The sequence below is a fragment of the Mustela lutreola genome, chromosome 4 (assembly GCF_030435805.1).
Source record: "Mustela lutreola isolate mMusLut2 chromosome 4, mMusLut2.pri, whole genome shotgun sequence".
Taxonomy (NCBI): Eukaryota; Metazoa; Chordata; class Mammalia; order Carnivora; family Mustelidae; genus Mustela; species Mustela lutreola.
Genome location: NC_081293.1, coordinates 178,534,811 through 178,546,787, shown reverse-complemented (window position 1 = coordinate 178,546,787; position 11,977 = coordinate 178,534,811). Strand labels below are relative to the sequence as shown.

General features: G+C 53.5%; 2 protein-coding genes across 3 annotated transcripts; one reads left to right on the top strand and one right to left on the bottom strand.

The window, feature by feature from the left end:
• Nucleotides 1-448: 448 nt before the first annotated feature.
• ARF5 (ADP ribosylation factor 5) lies at nucleotides 449-3,597 on the bottom strand. Its single transcript, XM_059171768.1, has 6 exons — nucleotides 3,387-3,597; nucleotides 2,781-2,861; nucleotides 2,320-2,429; nucleotides 1,688-1,759; nucleotides 1,040-1,165; nucleotides 449-934 (listed from the first exon to the last, which is right to left on the bottom strand). Exons 1-6 carry the CDS (start codon nucleotides 3,451-3,453, stop codon nucleotides 848-850), a joined length of 543 nt encoding a protein of 180 aa, XP_059027751.1. The 5' UTR covers nucleotides 3,454-3,597; the 3' UTR covers nucleotides 449-847.
• A 2,638-nt stretch (nucleotides 3,598-6,235) lies between these two features.
• On the top strand, nucleotides 6,236-11,451 carry GCC1 (GRIP and coiled-coil domain containing 1). 2 transcript variants are annotated; one of them, XM_059171766.1, is made up of 2 exons: nucleotides 6,236-7,667; nucleotides 8,506-11,451. In XM_059171766.1, exons 1-2 carry the CDS (start codon nucleotides 6,636-6,638, stop codon nucleotides 9,859-9,861), a joined length of 2,388 nt encoding a protein of 795 aa, XP_059027749.1. In that variant the 5' UTR covers nucleotides 6,236-6,635; the 3' UTR covers nucleotides 9,862-11,451. The 2 variants fall into 2 exon arrangements, with proteins under 2 accessions (XP_059027749.1, XP_059027750.1); XM_059171767.1 differs by having other exon boundaries at nucleotides 6,237-7,667; nucleotides 8,566-11,451.
• The last annotated feature ends 526 nt before the right edge of the window (nucleotides 11,452-11,977 follow it).

Below are 11,977 nucleotides of genomic sequence, written 5' to 3'. Positions count from 1 at the left end.
GCTAACAGAGTAGTAGTGACAGAATCACCTGTGTAATTTCTAAGATGCATATTCTTGGGCTTCAGATCAGTCTTAATGAGTCATATTTTCTGAAGTGCCCCTCGGGGTGCTATTGTTAATAAATACTGCCCCCCAATTTTAATGTTCACAGTAATCTTTAAGAACCACTATTCTAAGTAGCTAGGAGATGGAAAGGCCCAGGATATAAGAGATTTACAGAATCATGAAAGTAGATCCCCTCAGCAAAGGCCCCCTGGAATTGAGGAGTGCTTGTAGCCTCAAGAATAAGGAGGGCGAAGCTGAGCTGGATGAAGGGAGCCGGTGTGTGCATGCGGTGGGGAGGGGGTCGCTCTGTAGTCTCCACGGCTCTGAGCTTCCTTCCTATCGCATTGTCCCTTTGTATCCAACAACCCAGCCCCCTCACTTCTAGGCTACAGACAACACCATGTACAAACCACAGCAAATTTATTACTCAATGTCCAGTGCCACATCATAGCACCACCAGAGCCCTCACCTTCCCTCCCCACCTGGCCCCAAGGGGACTCCCGAAATGGAAAAAAAAGAAAGTAAACCCAGATCCCTGCTCCTCCTCTGGAAGAAGGGGCCTTAGCCCTGGAGAAGTCCCCCTTCCACAGGTCCCAGCAGGCAGGAGAGTGGACCCCTTCGGCCCAGACAGTGAGGCTCCAGGCTCCAACGACAGAGAGAACATGCAGGTAGGAGCCAGAGCGGAGGCCCGTGTCTGTGGGAGAGGAGTGGGAGGGAAGGGCACTGCCTGAGGAGTCCGGGAATCTGGCCGTCCCCGGTGCACGCGGGAGCTTCTGGGCAGCAGGGGCCGGCCCCTGGTGGGTTAGCGCTTGGACAGCTCGTGGGACAGCCAGTCGAGCCCATCATACAGGCCTGTGCCTTGGGTGGCACAGGTGGCCTGGACGTACCACTGTGGGGAGAAGGAAAGAGAGCTCAGCAGCAAGGAAGATGAGGGGACGCCTTCACGTCCTACCCCCCCACCCCTGTGGCACCCTGGGCCATGTGGGACCCTCACCGTGCGGCTCCGCAAGTGCTGCAGGCCCAGCTTGTCGGTGAGCTCGCTCACGGGCATGGCGTTGGGCATGTCCTGCTTGTTGGCAAACACCAGCAGCACGGCATCCCGCAGCTCGTCCTCCTGCAGCTGAGACGGGTGAAGGGGATGGAGGCCGGCGTCCTGGCAGAGTCTCCAGGCCTCCCCTTCCCGCTGGGCAGGGAAACCTCCCTTTCTGCCTTCTAACATATTTGTGGGGAAAATGTAATATCGTGTAGTCTGAGCTGAACACAAGCTTCCTAAGTCAGCTTGCAGCCATCTGGCCTTAAATCCAAAAAGAGCCTTTTTCAAATGACTTGCCCTAGTCAAAATGGCAATGTTTCTCAATGGAAAAACAAGAATGTTAAGAGGATGTTTCTCTCCACCACACATAATTCCCCTTTCCCCACCAACACCTCGGATGTGAAGACGTGAGGATTCAAGGAAAAAGTCAATCTTGGGCTTTTTGACCTGACTCCAGTTAAAACACAGTGAGGTATGCCTTGCGACTGCGTCCACACAGAGAAACACAGTCAAGGCCTGTGAGACATTTCCTGACTTTCACCCCAGCTCAGAGATCTCAGAGCTCTGTCTCTGAACGGGGACTCCGTTCCCAGGGCTCTTGGTGCTCACCATCTTCTGGAGCTCGTCAGCAGATTCCTGGACCCTCTCTCGGTCATTACTGTCCACTACGAAGATGAGGCCCTGGGAGGGAAGGAAGAACGGACAAGCCATCACTCCCAGCTGGGACATACCCTAGTCTGGCTCTTTCTTTTTCCCATCTTTGTGTCTAAACCTTCTCATCTTAAAACTTTTCACTAAGCTTCTGCAAACACGGTGGCACCAACCGGAGACACCATGTGAAGGATACAGCCTCTGCCCTCAGGCAAGCAGTGTAGTTAGAAGAAGCACAAGGGACCAGGGAAAGACCAGACGAGAGCTAAATGAGGCAGCATGAGTGCGCCTGACTGCCTCAGTCAGAACTGTGAGTTCAAGTCCCACGTTGGAAGAAAAAGCTGACTTTAAAAATAAATAAACAAATAAATGAGGCAGCATGGCCCCAGAGTTCTGCTTCTCAGAAGCTAAGGTAGCTAAGTCTCAGAAAACTAAAGGCATTCCTGAAGGATGAGGAGAGGTAAGGCTACAACTGTGGATAGATGGGAGGTGAAGGTTTTTTTCCCCCTGGCTTGTGAGACAGGCCTAGGCCAACATCTCAGTCGTAGCCCTAACACCTTCTCTCCTGGGGTTGGAGAGCCCCACCCCACCTGAGTGTTCTGGAAGTAGTGCCGCCACAGAGGCCGAATCTTGTCCTGGCCTCCCACGTCCCAGACTGTGAAACAAATGTTCTTGTATTCCACTGTTTCCACATTGAAGCCTGGAGATAATTGGAAAAAAATATATGAGAACCAAGTCCTGAAAGAAAGGAACTCTCTAAATCTAGGTGGATTCACTGGGGACATAAAACCAGAAGGCAATGATCAAGTCCCATGGGAAGAGAACCCCAGAGAACAGTCAGTCTACAGACCAGGCCCAGCTAGGTCACATACACCTGCCTCAGCACCATGCAGCAACTAAAGGTAACTGTGACCCACTTCTCAGGTAGCAGTGTCTGGTGTCAGGGTCAGCTCCCTGCACAGAGATAAGGGCCTCAGGCAGAATGGGTAGCAAACCCTGGGAAGGCCTGCTGCCAGCCTCCCGCTCCTCCCAGCCTCGCCTCAGAACTCACCTATGGTGGGGATGGTGGTGACAATCTCCCCCAACTTCAGTTTGTACAAGATTGTGGTCTTGCCGGCTGCATCCAAGCCAACTGCAAGGAGAGGGGCACAGGGATGGAGACGGGAGCGAGGGAGCCCTCTAGAGACCAGGAAAGGGGAGAAGCCAGGACAGCCGATGGAGACCGGGGCGGAGAGCCCAAGCGCCTGCAGGTGCGCTCCGTTCTCTACCTTCGAGGCCTTAAGAGCAGTCTGGGTGGTGAGCACCAACTCGTGCCCCAAAGCGGGCGAGAGGCGGGAGATGGCTAGGGGGGAAAGGGCATAGGAGGTGGGCTGCGCTCCTTTTAAAAGTCGTCTCCAAGGGCGGAATCCTCCCTTCTTCCCAGCCGGGCTGGGGAGGAGGGAGCTTCACCCCACCCAGGCCCGCAGCTCCCGGGCTCAGGCCCGGGGATCGGCACTGCAGACCGCGACCAGCCCGAGAGCAGTGACCCCCGGGGGGTTAGGAGGCAGGTGACTCCAGGTCAGAGACCCGGCTGAGCTGGGCTCGGAGGGACGCGGGGGCGGGAGGGCTGCGCGGGGGCCGGCGCTCCGGTCCGGGCCGCGCGCTAGATCTGCCTCACCCATGAGGATCCTCATCTGCTTCTTCCCGAAGATCCGCGAAAAGAGCGCGGACACGGTGAGGCCCATGGCGGGGCCCGGGGGAGGGGGTGCGGGCACGGACGCGGGGTGCGGGCTGGAACCGGCCGGCCGCTGGGGGATGGGGCGCAGCAGCAGGAGGAGGAGGCTCCGCCACCGCCTCCGCGCGTCCCGGCCCGCCCTACGTCATCGCGGGCCCGCCCCCGACCTGGCCCCGCCCCCTCCCCGCCCCTTCCCCGCCCCCAGGCTCCGGCTCTGGCGAAATCTGAAGCTTGGAGAGTCTCTGCAGCCTCGCGGCGTCCCGCGCCGGTTTTAAAGAGGATTGAGGTCTCGGTCTTTCCCGGTTTCTGGAACGCTGCCAGGTCTGTGGCTGCTTCACCGGCAGCCCAAGCGGGGCCGAGGAGAGTCTACAGTGCTTCACAACGGCCCTCGACCCGTAGCTTAAGTGGCCAGCCCCTGGGTTTTGGTTCGTCGCGGCCAGTCCACCCTGCTCTCAGGTTTAGCTCTTGCGAACTAGCATCACCCACTGTATGCACCGCCGTCCTAGGGGAGCGGAAGCTCTGTGCTCCCGTCTTAGTCTTCTCTTTGACCCCCTCAGCGCCCAGAGAGGGGCTTTGAGCGTTGCAGGTGGTTCAAGGGACCGTAGAATCCCGAGAGAAGTGTGCGGGAGGTGGGAAAAGAAAGTGCCCCAGCGCTAGCTGGCTTTCTTGGTTTCGCAGTCAGCAGAATCTACTCCTGCATACAGGAGAAACAGGCCCTTGCCTGGAAGGGCCCCGGACTCAATGTCCTTCAGCTGACCGAGGCAGCCTTTCTGAAGCCGCTTCACTTTGCCACAGACCTGGGAACCCGGATTTTTTAATGTCCTCCAATCCAGGAATTGATGAAACTCTTGTCGCCCTCGACAAAAGTGCTTCACAAGTAATTTTCCCACTAAGCAACGAGGGGGAATAGCAAGACAGGTATTTAAATTTCTTCTACGATAGAGACTGAGTCAGTGCCAGGCACCTAATAAATGCTTAACAAATACAGTACTTGGTTTGGATGATCTAATAGGCGGCTCAGTGGAGCAAAGTCAAGCGATTTGAAACCTACATGCCAGTAGGCTTGTAGGATCAATTGCTTATGGACTGGACATTGTGAGATGAGCTGAGAATCAGAGAACCTTCATTCATTCACTCATTCAACAAAGATTGAATGCCTACCATGTACCGTTGGTCCACGTCTCAATCAAATCTCAGTTCTGCCTTTTACCCCCTTTTTTGGAGGGCTTAGCTTCAATGATCCTCACAATCTGTTATTTTCTACAAAAGGAGAAACAGTATATCTAAATGCTTTGCATAGTGCAGCTGGATTTTATCTGGGCCACAGATATTATTTGAACGACAAATTATATGAACAGACCTCCAGGCTCTTCCCTGTCCTGACCTGAAAAGTCTGCAAAGAGAACAGCTTTGGGCACAGGGTATGAGTGAGTCCATGACTTTCCTTGACTCTTCAGCCACAGACTTGCATTCTTAAGAAGGCTTTTTACAAGGTTGAAGAGTGCGTTTAAGAGTCTCAGTATATTAACAGAACTAGTAGTGAGGAAGTAAGGTCAGTTCCACATCTTTAATTAAAAGAGCCAATCCCTGTTGTCCGTCCCTGCTGTCCTTGCTCTGTTTCACTACCATCTCTTCCTCAAGACAGAAATAGCCTCCTTACCAGTCTTCTGTTCCTTGAGCTCCTTGAGCTCTTGCTCATTTAAGTCTGGATGATGCCACCCAAGATTAAAATCTTTTAGTGTCTTCTTAGCGCCCAAGATAAAGTCTAAATGCCTTAATTTGTGTCTCCACCTATTGTGCCTGGCCCATCTGTTGCCAACCTCCTTGACATACCATAAGCTATGGCTATGAGGTGATTCTCAGTGCTTCCCCGGTGAGCCAGGCTTTCTGATGCCCTAGGAGTCCCAGCAATCTTTTCCCTCTGCCCAGAATGCTTGTTTCCCTCATCTTTAGTTAGATGGATAATTGTTACTTATGCTTCAGATCCCCAGGTATTTTCCCTGAACCTTTTCTGCTTCCCCTAGACAGGCCTCCCTCCTCTTAACTTCTGTAGCACTTTGAATATACCCATACATGCTGGTGTGAGAACAGGACTTGTGTTTTTATCTCTGCTTTCTCACTAGATAGGAGCTCCTTGAGGGCAGGGCCTTGTCTCTTCGTCGTGATCACCTGGAACAGGACTTGATATGTTGAGAGGTAGACAGATATAGATAGGATTCCTAGTTGTGTGACCTTGAGCACGTTATGTAACCCATGTCTCGCGTTTCCACCCACTGAGCAGAAGAGCTGCAAGGGGTAAATAACAAAACTCTTGTGACGGTCCTGGAGTACAGCTGGCACGTAAGATGGAGGTCATGGCCGTAGGGTGCCTTCCACATATATTTGTTGAATCAACTCAGCAGAACTCAGGAAGGGTGCTAATAATTATTATACTGTACACCGAACAGGTGCCAAAACTGTCCTATCAAGGGTTACAGTTTCGTAGTCTAAATGGGAGTCTGACTTGTTGATCTTCAGGGACAGAGATACTGAGCCCCAAATGTGGGGAAGCGTCGCTCATCCGGGTGTTTGAGAAGGACTCAGTGCGGCGTTGCCCCCCGACCCTCGCTCCTCGTAGCCCGAAGGTAAGCTCGGGCGCCGTCACGAAAACATGAACACTCCAGAGTACTCGACTTTGCTTGCCCTGCGTTCGTAGCCTAGCTGGGTTCAGAACAGGCCACCTCCCACCCACCCGCCGAAGTAGCTCCGCCTACCGCGCGCCCGCTGGGGGCGGAGCCTGTTGCGTCGCGCTGTCGTCACTTCCAGGGGACCCGGAAGCGCCGTTCTCCGGCTGCTGTACTTAGAAAGTCGTGATGGGGATACGCTGGATTTAAACCCGTGGCCGACCGTGGGCCGAGGGCCGGCGGGGCCTGCTGTGGCCCGGGCGAGTGCGAAGCAGTTTCTGGGACAGTACAGGCGATTCCTGGCCGTGTGCTTCTCTTGTGGCGGCGTCGCCCCTTTAGGATAGGACTGGCCGCGGCTCTCGGTGCCTAGGACCCGGCAGGCGCTTCTGCAGGCTGCCCCGCGTCCGGCATCCGGTCTCCGACAGCTTGGAGGAGCGCCTTCGGGAACAGTTATCTCCCCGTCGTTCACTGCCCCCGCCAAGGTCTTCGCGACCCTCTTCTGGCCGACGTCGAGCAACCCGTTCTGAACATGGAGAAGTTTGGCATGAATTTCGGGGGCGGACCGAGCAAGAAGGACCTGCTGGAGACCATTGAGACGCAGAAGAAGCAGCTCCTCCAGTACCAGGCACGTCTTAAGGATGTGGTCCGCGCCTATAAAAGCCTCCTGAAAGAGAAGGAGGCTCTAGAGGCCAGCATTAAGGTGCTGTCGGTATCCCATGAGGCAGATGTGGGCCTCACAGGTGTCCAGCCTCCAGGCCTCTCTTTTCCTGACTCTGTGGATGACCGATGTTCCACTCACAGCGAGGATAGCACTGGGACCGCCACCAGCTTGGATACTGCGGCAAGTCTCACCAGCACCAAGGGTGAATTTGGGGTAGAGGATGACAGGCCGGCTCGTGGACCCCCACCTCCAAAGTCCGAAGAAGCCAGCGGGTCGGAGAGTGGCGTTAGTAGTAGCAGTGGGGATGGACCATCTGGGGGTGGGGAAGTGGACAAACGACTGCACCAGCTGAAGACTCAGTTGGCTACTTTGACCAGCTCTTTGGCTACAGTCACCCAGGAGAAGTCTCGCATGGAAGCTTCTTACCTGGCTGACAAGAAGAAGATGAAACAGGACTTAGAGGATACCAGTAAAAAGGCAGAAGAGGAGCGGGGCCGTCTGGAGGGAGAATTGAAGGGGCTGCAGGAGCAGATAGCAGAAACCAAAGCCCGACTTATCACCCAGCAGCATGATCGGGCCCAAGAGCAAAGTGACCATGCCTTGATGCTTCGTGAGCTCCAGAAACTGCTGCAGGAGGAGAGGACCCAGCGCCAGGACTTGGAGCTTCGGCTGGAAGAGACCAGAGAAGCCCTGGCAGGACGGGCTTATGCAGCTGGTCAGATGGAAGGGTTTGAGCTGCAGACCAAGCAGCTGACCCGTGAGGTGGAGGACTTGAAAGGTGAGCTGCAGGCTCTTCGGGATGAGAAGAATCGGCCTGACCCTCGGCTGCGGGAGCTTCAGGAAGAGGCTGCCTGCCTGAAGAGCCATTTCCAGGCTCAGCTGCAGCAGGAAATGAGGAAGGTAATTACTGTCATCTCCTTCAAATGTTAGTCATTTAGCCTAAAGTGGGAAATATCAGGGTTTTGTCTCCTTTGGTAATTAGAACTAAGTGGCTGCCGTGTCCATTGTTGATGCTATTCAGGAGGTTGCACTGTGAGTCCTGGGAAGTCGGTGCGGTGTGCTGTTGACAGTATCCACAGAATGTGCTTCCAACAGGTTGTGGACTTCCTCAGTTTAGGCTGGTTTGGGACAAGACACCTCTGAACTTCTGGCCTTGGCATCTTAGCAGCTGTGCTCTGTGGGGCAGTATAGTTTCAGCTATGCAGTGAAAGGAGTGTGTCTGCCTCTAGGCAGATGCTTTACACAGGGAGTGGTATACGCCTGTAGGTAGGGTGGCTGCGGGGAGGAGGAGGTGGTGCAAAAAGAAGTCTCAGAAGCAACCTCTTATAATTGCTTCTAGTCAGTTAACCTGTTCTGGAAAGGTGTGCTATTTTACAGTGCTCCTTTCAGCATGGAGAGCAATCCAACTGAGTTTTGAACTTCCAGGAATATTGGGAGAGGAAAAGAATGTCCTGTGATTTCTTACTGGGATTTGGGGCAACAGATGACAAACAAAGATAACGCAGTTCTCGTGTGAGCCTTGTGTATGACAGGAGACAGGAGACACTAGAGCAGAACAACAGTAGATACGCGGAGGTTCTTAATATTGTTTGCTGTGATGTATCTCTGGGAGCAGAACCCCACCAGGTTATAGGAAGGTTCGTTAGTTTCCAAAGCAACAGGAAAAGCCCCAGTGACCCTTCTCAAAACAAGCCATCTGAGTCCTGTGACCCATTGCTCCCCTCTCTTGCTCTCTCAGTTTGCTCTAGGCCTTTGTGGCTTTTCTGGACGCATTTCCATCTGTCCCCTTGCCTTACAGACAGCCCTTGCGGAAGATCAGCTACGCCAGCAATCTCAGGTGGAAGAGCAGAGGGTGGCGGCCCTGGAGAATCAAATCTCTGAGCTGTCCGAGCTGCTGGGCACCTATGAGAAAGCCAAGCAGAAGGACCAGCTGGCTATCCAGAAGCTAAAGGAGCGCATCCTGCAGCTGGACCTGGAGAACAAGACGCTGGCGCTCGCCGCCTCCAGCCGCTCCCCGCTGGACAGCCATGGCGAGGAGTCCAGTCTGGATGTCAACGTCCTGAAGGATAAGATGGAGCAGCTGAAGAGGCTGCTGCAGGTGGCGGCCAGGAAAAGCCAGGTGACCCTGGACGTGGAGAAGCTCTGTGACCTGGAGATAATGGCCGGCTCGGAGGCTGCCGACGGGGAGAAGGCTTCGGCACTCTACTACCAACAGGAGCTGAAGCAGCTGAAGGAGGAGTTCGAGAGGTACAAGATGAGGGCCCAGGTGGTCCTCAAGAGCAAGAACACCAAGGACGGCAATCTGGCCAAGGAGCTGGAGGAGGCCCAGGAACAGCTCGCCGAGCTGAAGGAGAAGTACATCTCCCTGCGGCTGTCCTGCGAGGAGCTCGAGCGCCAGCACGGGCAGGAGGCCGAGGACTGGAAGCAGGAGCTGGCCCGGCTGCAGCACACGCACCGCCAGGAGCTGGAGCAGAGCCAGCTGGACTTCAGGGAGCGTGCGCTGCGCCTAGAAGAGGAGCTGCACAAGCAGCGGGACCGGGCCCTGGCTGTGCTGGCCGAGAAGGACTTGGAGCTGGAGCAGCTGCGCTCCGTGGCCTTGTCCTCGGGGCTGCCGGGTCGCCGGAGCCCGGTGGGTGGCGGGGGGCCCGGGGACCCGGCCGACCTGTCGGCCCCGGACAGCCTGACCCAGGCGCTGCAGCTGGCCGCGGCCAACGAGCCCACGTTCTTCCTGTACGCCGAGCAGCTGGCCCGCAAGGAGGTGGAGATCGCGTCGCTACGGAAGCAGAAGCACAGGCTGGAGGGGGAGGTTCGGCAGCTGCAGGACCGGCTGCTGGAGGACGGGGAGCGGCACCGAGAGCAGGTAGCCGCCCTACAGAGCCACATTGAGAAGAACATCAGGGATCAGAATAGGGAAGGAGCCAACCTGGAGTACCTCAAAAACATCATCTACCGCTTCCTGACCTTGCCTGACAGCCTGGGCCGCCAGCAGACCCTCACGGCCATCCTGACCATCTTGCATTTCAGTCCCGAGGAGAAGCAAGCCATCACGCGCCTCCCCACCGGTGGGAGCTGGTGGCCTTCTGGCAAGAGATGAATGCCCTTTTCGAGGACTCCCGAAATCTCTGTGCCTCTAGTGGGGGAAGGGACAGACTGGTTTCTGCTGCCCCCTCTCTTAACATTATAATATTTTCTTCACTGTGTTGAACTGGAAGAGTCTTTAATGTGGGATGGGATTTTCTGCCAAATGCCATGAAAGCCACGTTGTCCTTGGGCCCTAGAGATCCCGAAAATGTCCCAGTAATACTCGGATGGTGCATTTGTGAGGGAAGACAGGGGACAGATGAAGACTGGGAGGTGCCAAAGTTGGGGAGGTGGTGAGAATATTTTAAAATAAGACTTTCTGTTTTAGTATTACACTCCTAGCACAGAACCAGGAGTTAATGTGACTCCAAAGGGAGTTCAGTTATTTCTAAATACTCACAAGGACCGGCTGTTTATGCCCCATCTCATAATCTGAGTCTGGTCCACCGCTGCCCCAATTTTCTGGGGACATAAATCAGGGCCGGAGAGGAACCAGGAAGTTTGAAATAGTGACCGATTGTTCCCTGTTGTCCACAGATTCTTCCATTCTGGAACAGGTACCTAGCTGGGGCTAGGTACGGCCTGGTCAGTCTGGACAAAACATACCTATAAGTATGTAGTATGTATGTAGAGGGCCCCGAGCACCATGTCAGTCCTGTGGATTTCCTGAGTAACCTGCTTTTGGCCTGGATAGGGTTTCCATGGGCCTCTTGCATTTGACCCTGCCTTAACCTGTCTGTCTCAGCTTGGTCTGGGATTGTGAGTAAATGATTTTGCTAGCTTTTCCTTGATGCTGAATTTGCATTAAGAAAAAACCCTGGCTTTCTTACAGCGGAGGATCTGATTGGGAAACTCTGAGCCTATCTAGTTACAAAGAATTAGCTCAGAGATTTACAACTTCCTCACCTCCCCGCAGCTGTTTCTGCTTTTGTAGGGACTGAGAAGAGGAGGATTTGCTGATTCTAGAAGATTCTGTGACCCTCACAAGAATGTGGTGGAAGTTCAGCCGAGGGGCTGGGGGTGCCAGCTGCCCCCATGGACAGCATTCTGGCTAAATCTTCATGTCCCTGCAAGCCAGAGTGTTCATGGGTTACTGCCTCCAGGGTATTTTGCCCATGTCTTTATCGGGTCACAGAGTTTCAGTACACAATCCTCATCTTCTCTACATGCATTACTATAATTTTTCCTCCTTCCTGGTTTTTTTTTTTTTTTTTTTAAATGTTTGGTCTTGCACAAGTAGATTTAATCTGCACATAAGGAAAGGGAGCTTCAGGCCGTCTGGAAAGGAGGGGCTCAGAAAAGTTGGGTTCAGACAATATCAGTTCCCCTATTCTGCCCTTTCCTCCATCTGCTCTTGATCTGGTTGTAGAGATCTTTTGACCCTAAAGACCAATGGTTTGTCACTGACTGGACTAATACGTATCTTTTCTGTTATGTCATCACAGCTGTTTTGTGAGGGTTTAGGGTGCAGAAGACTTTGATTAAATATTCTAATTGGGAGGCTGGATGTCCTAGACTGTCTAGGAACAGCAGACTCAATGAAACAGATGTGATGTGTTCAAATGATAACAGACCACAGAGTCATTAAATCTGAACAACCTGACTTAACGTGCTTTTTTAACAATATGCATGCCTGTGCACACGTGCGCGCACACACATGTATATACACATACACAGAATGTGAGTGTAAGTGGTGAATAAAAAGGATGGAGATAATATATTAATCCATGAGTTTGAGGGGTAGCTGGGAGGGTCAGTCTGTTAGGTACCTGCCTCCGGCTCAGGTCAGGATCTCAGGGTTCTGGGATCGAGCCCCTCATGAGGCTCTGCACTCAGCAGGGAGTCTGCTTGTCCCTCTGCCTCTCCTCGTCCCCATGCTTACTTGCTCTCTCTCTCAGATAAATAAAATCTTGAAAAAAAAACCCCAAACAAACCATGAGCTTGAATCTAGAGAGGAACCTCTCAGTGCTTTAACTACCTCAATTACAAAACAAATTTTTCAACCTCCAATTAGGTGTGTGTGTAAGCAGCTACACTACACTTTCTACTTGGTTTGGTGGGCAGGCTTGAAACTTCCATAATTGCTGCTTGAAACTTTAGAAGTAATCAGGTCTTTTAATGCTCTGTTA

Excerpts from the sequence above, each read along its gene's own strand:
- ARF5 (XM_059171768.1), bottom strand. The coding sequence starts at position 3,453 with ATGGGCCTCACCGTGTCCGCGCTCTTTTCGCGGATCTTCGGGAAGAAG. Across the intron at positions 1,166-1,687 it reads CTGACGAGCTCCAGAAGATG|CTGCAGGAGGACGAGCTGCG; the intron begins GTGAGCACCAAG and ends CACCCGTCTCAG. Across the intron at positions 935-1,039 it reads AGCACTTGCGGAGCCGCACG|TGGTACGTCCAGGCCACCTG; the intron begins GTGAGGGTCCCA and ends TTCTCCCCACAG.
- GCC1 (XM_059171766.1), top strand. The coding sequence starts at position 6,636 with ATGGAGAAGTTTGGCATGAATTTCGGGGGCGGACCGAGCAAGAAGGAC. Across the intron at positions 7,668-8,505 it reads TGCAGCAGGAAATGAGGAAG|TTTGCTCTAGGCCTTTGTGG; the intron begins GTAATTACTGTC and ends TTGCTCTCTCAG.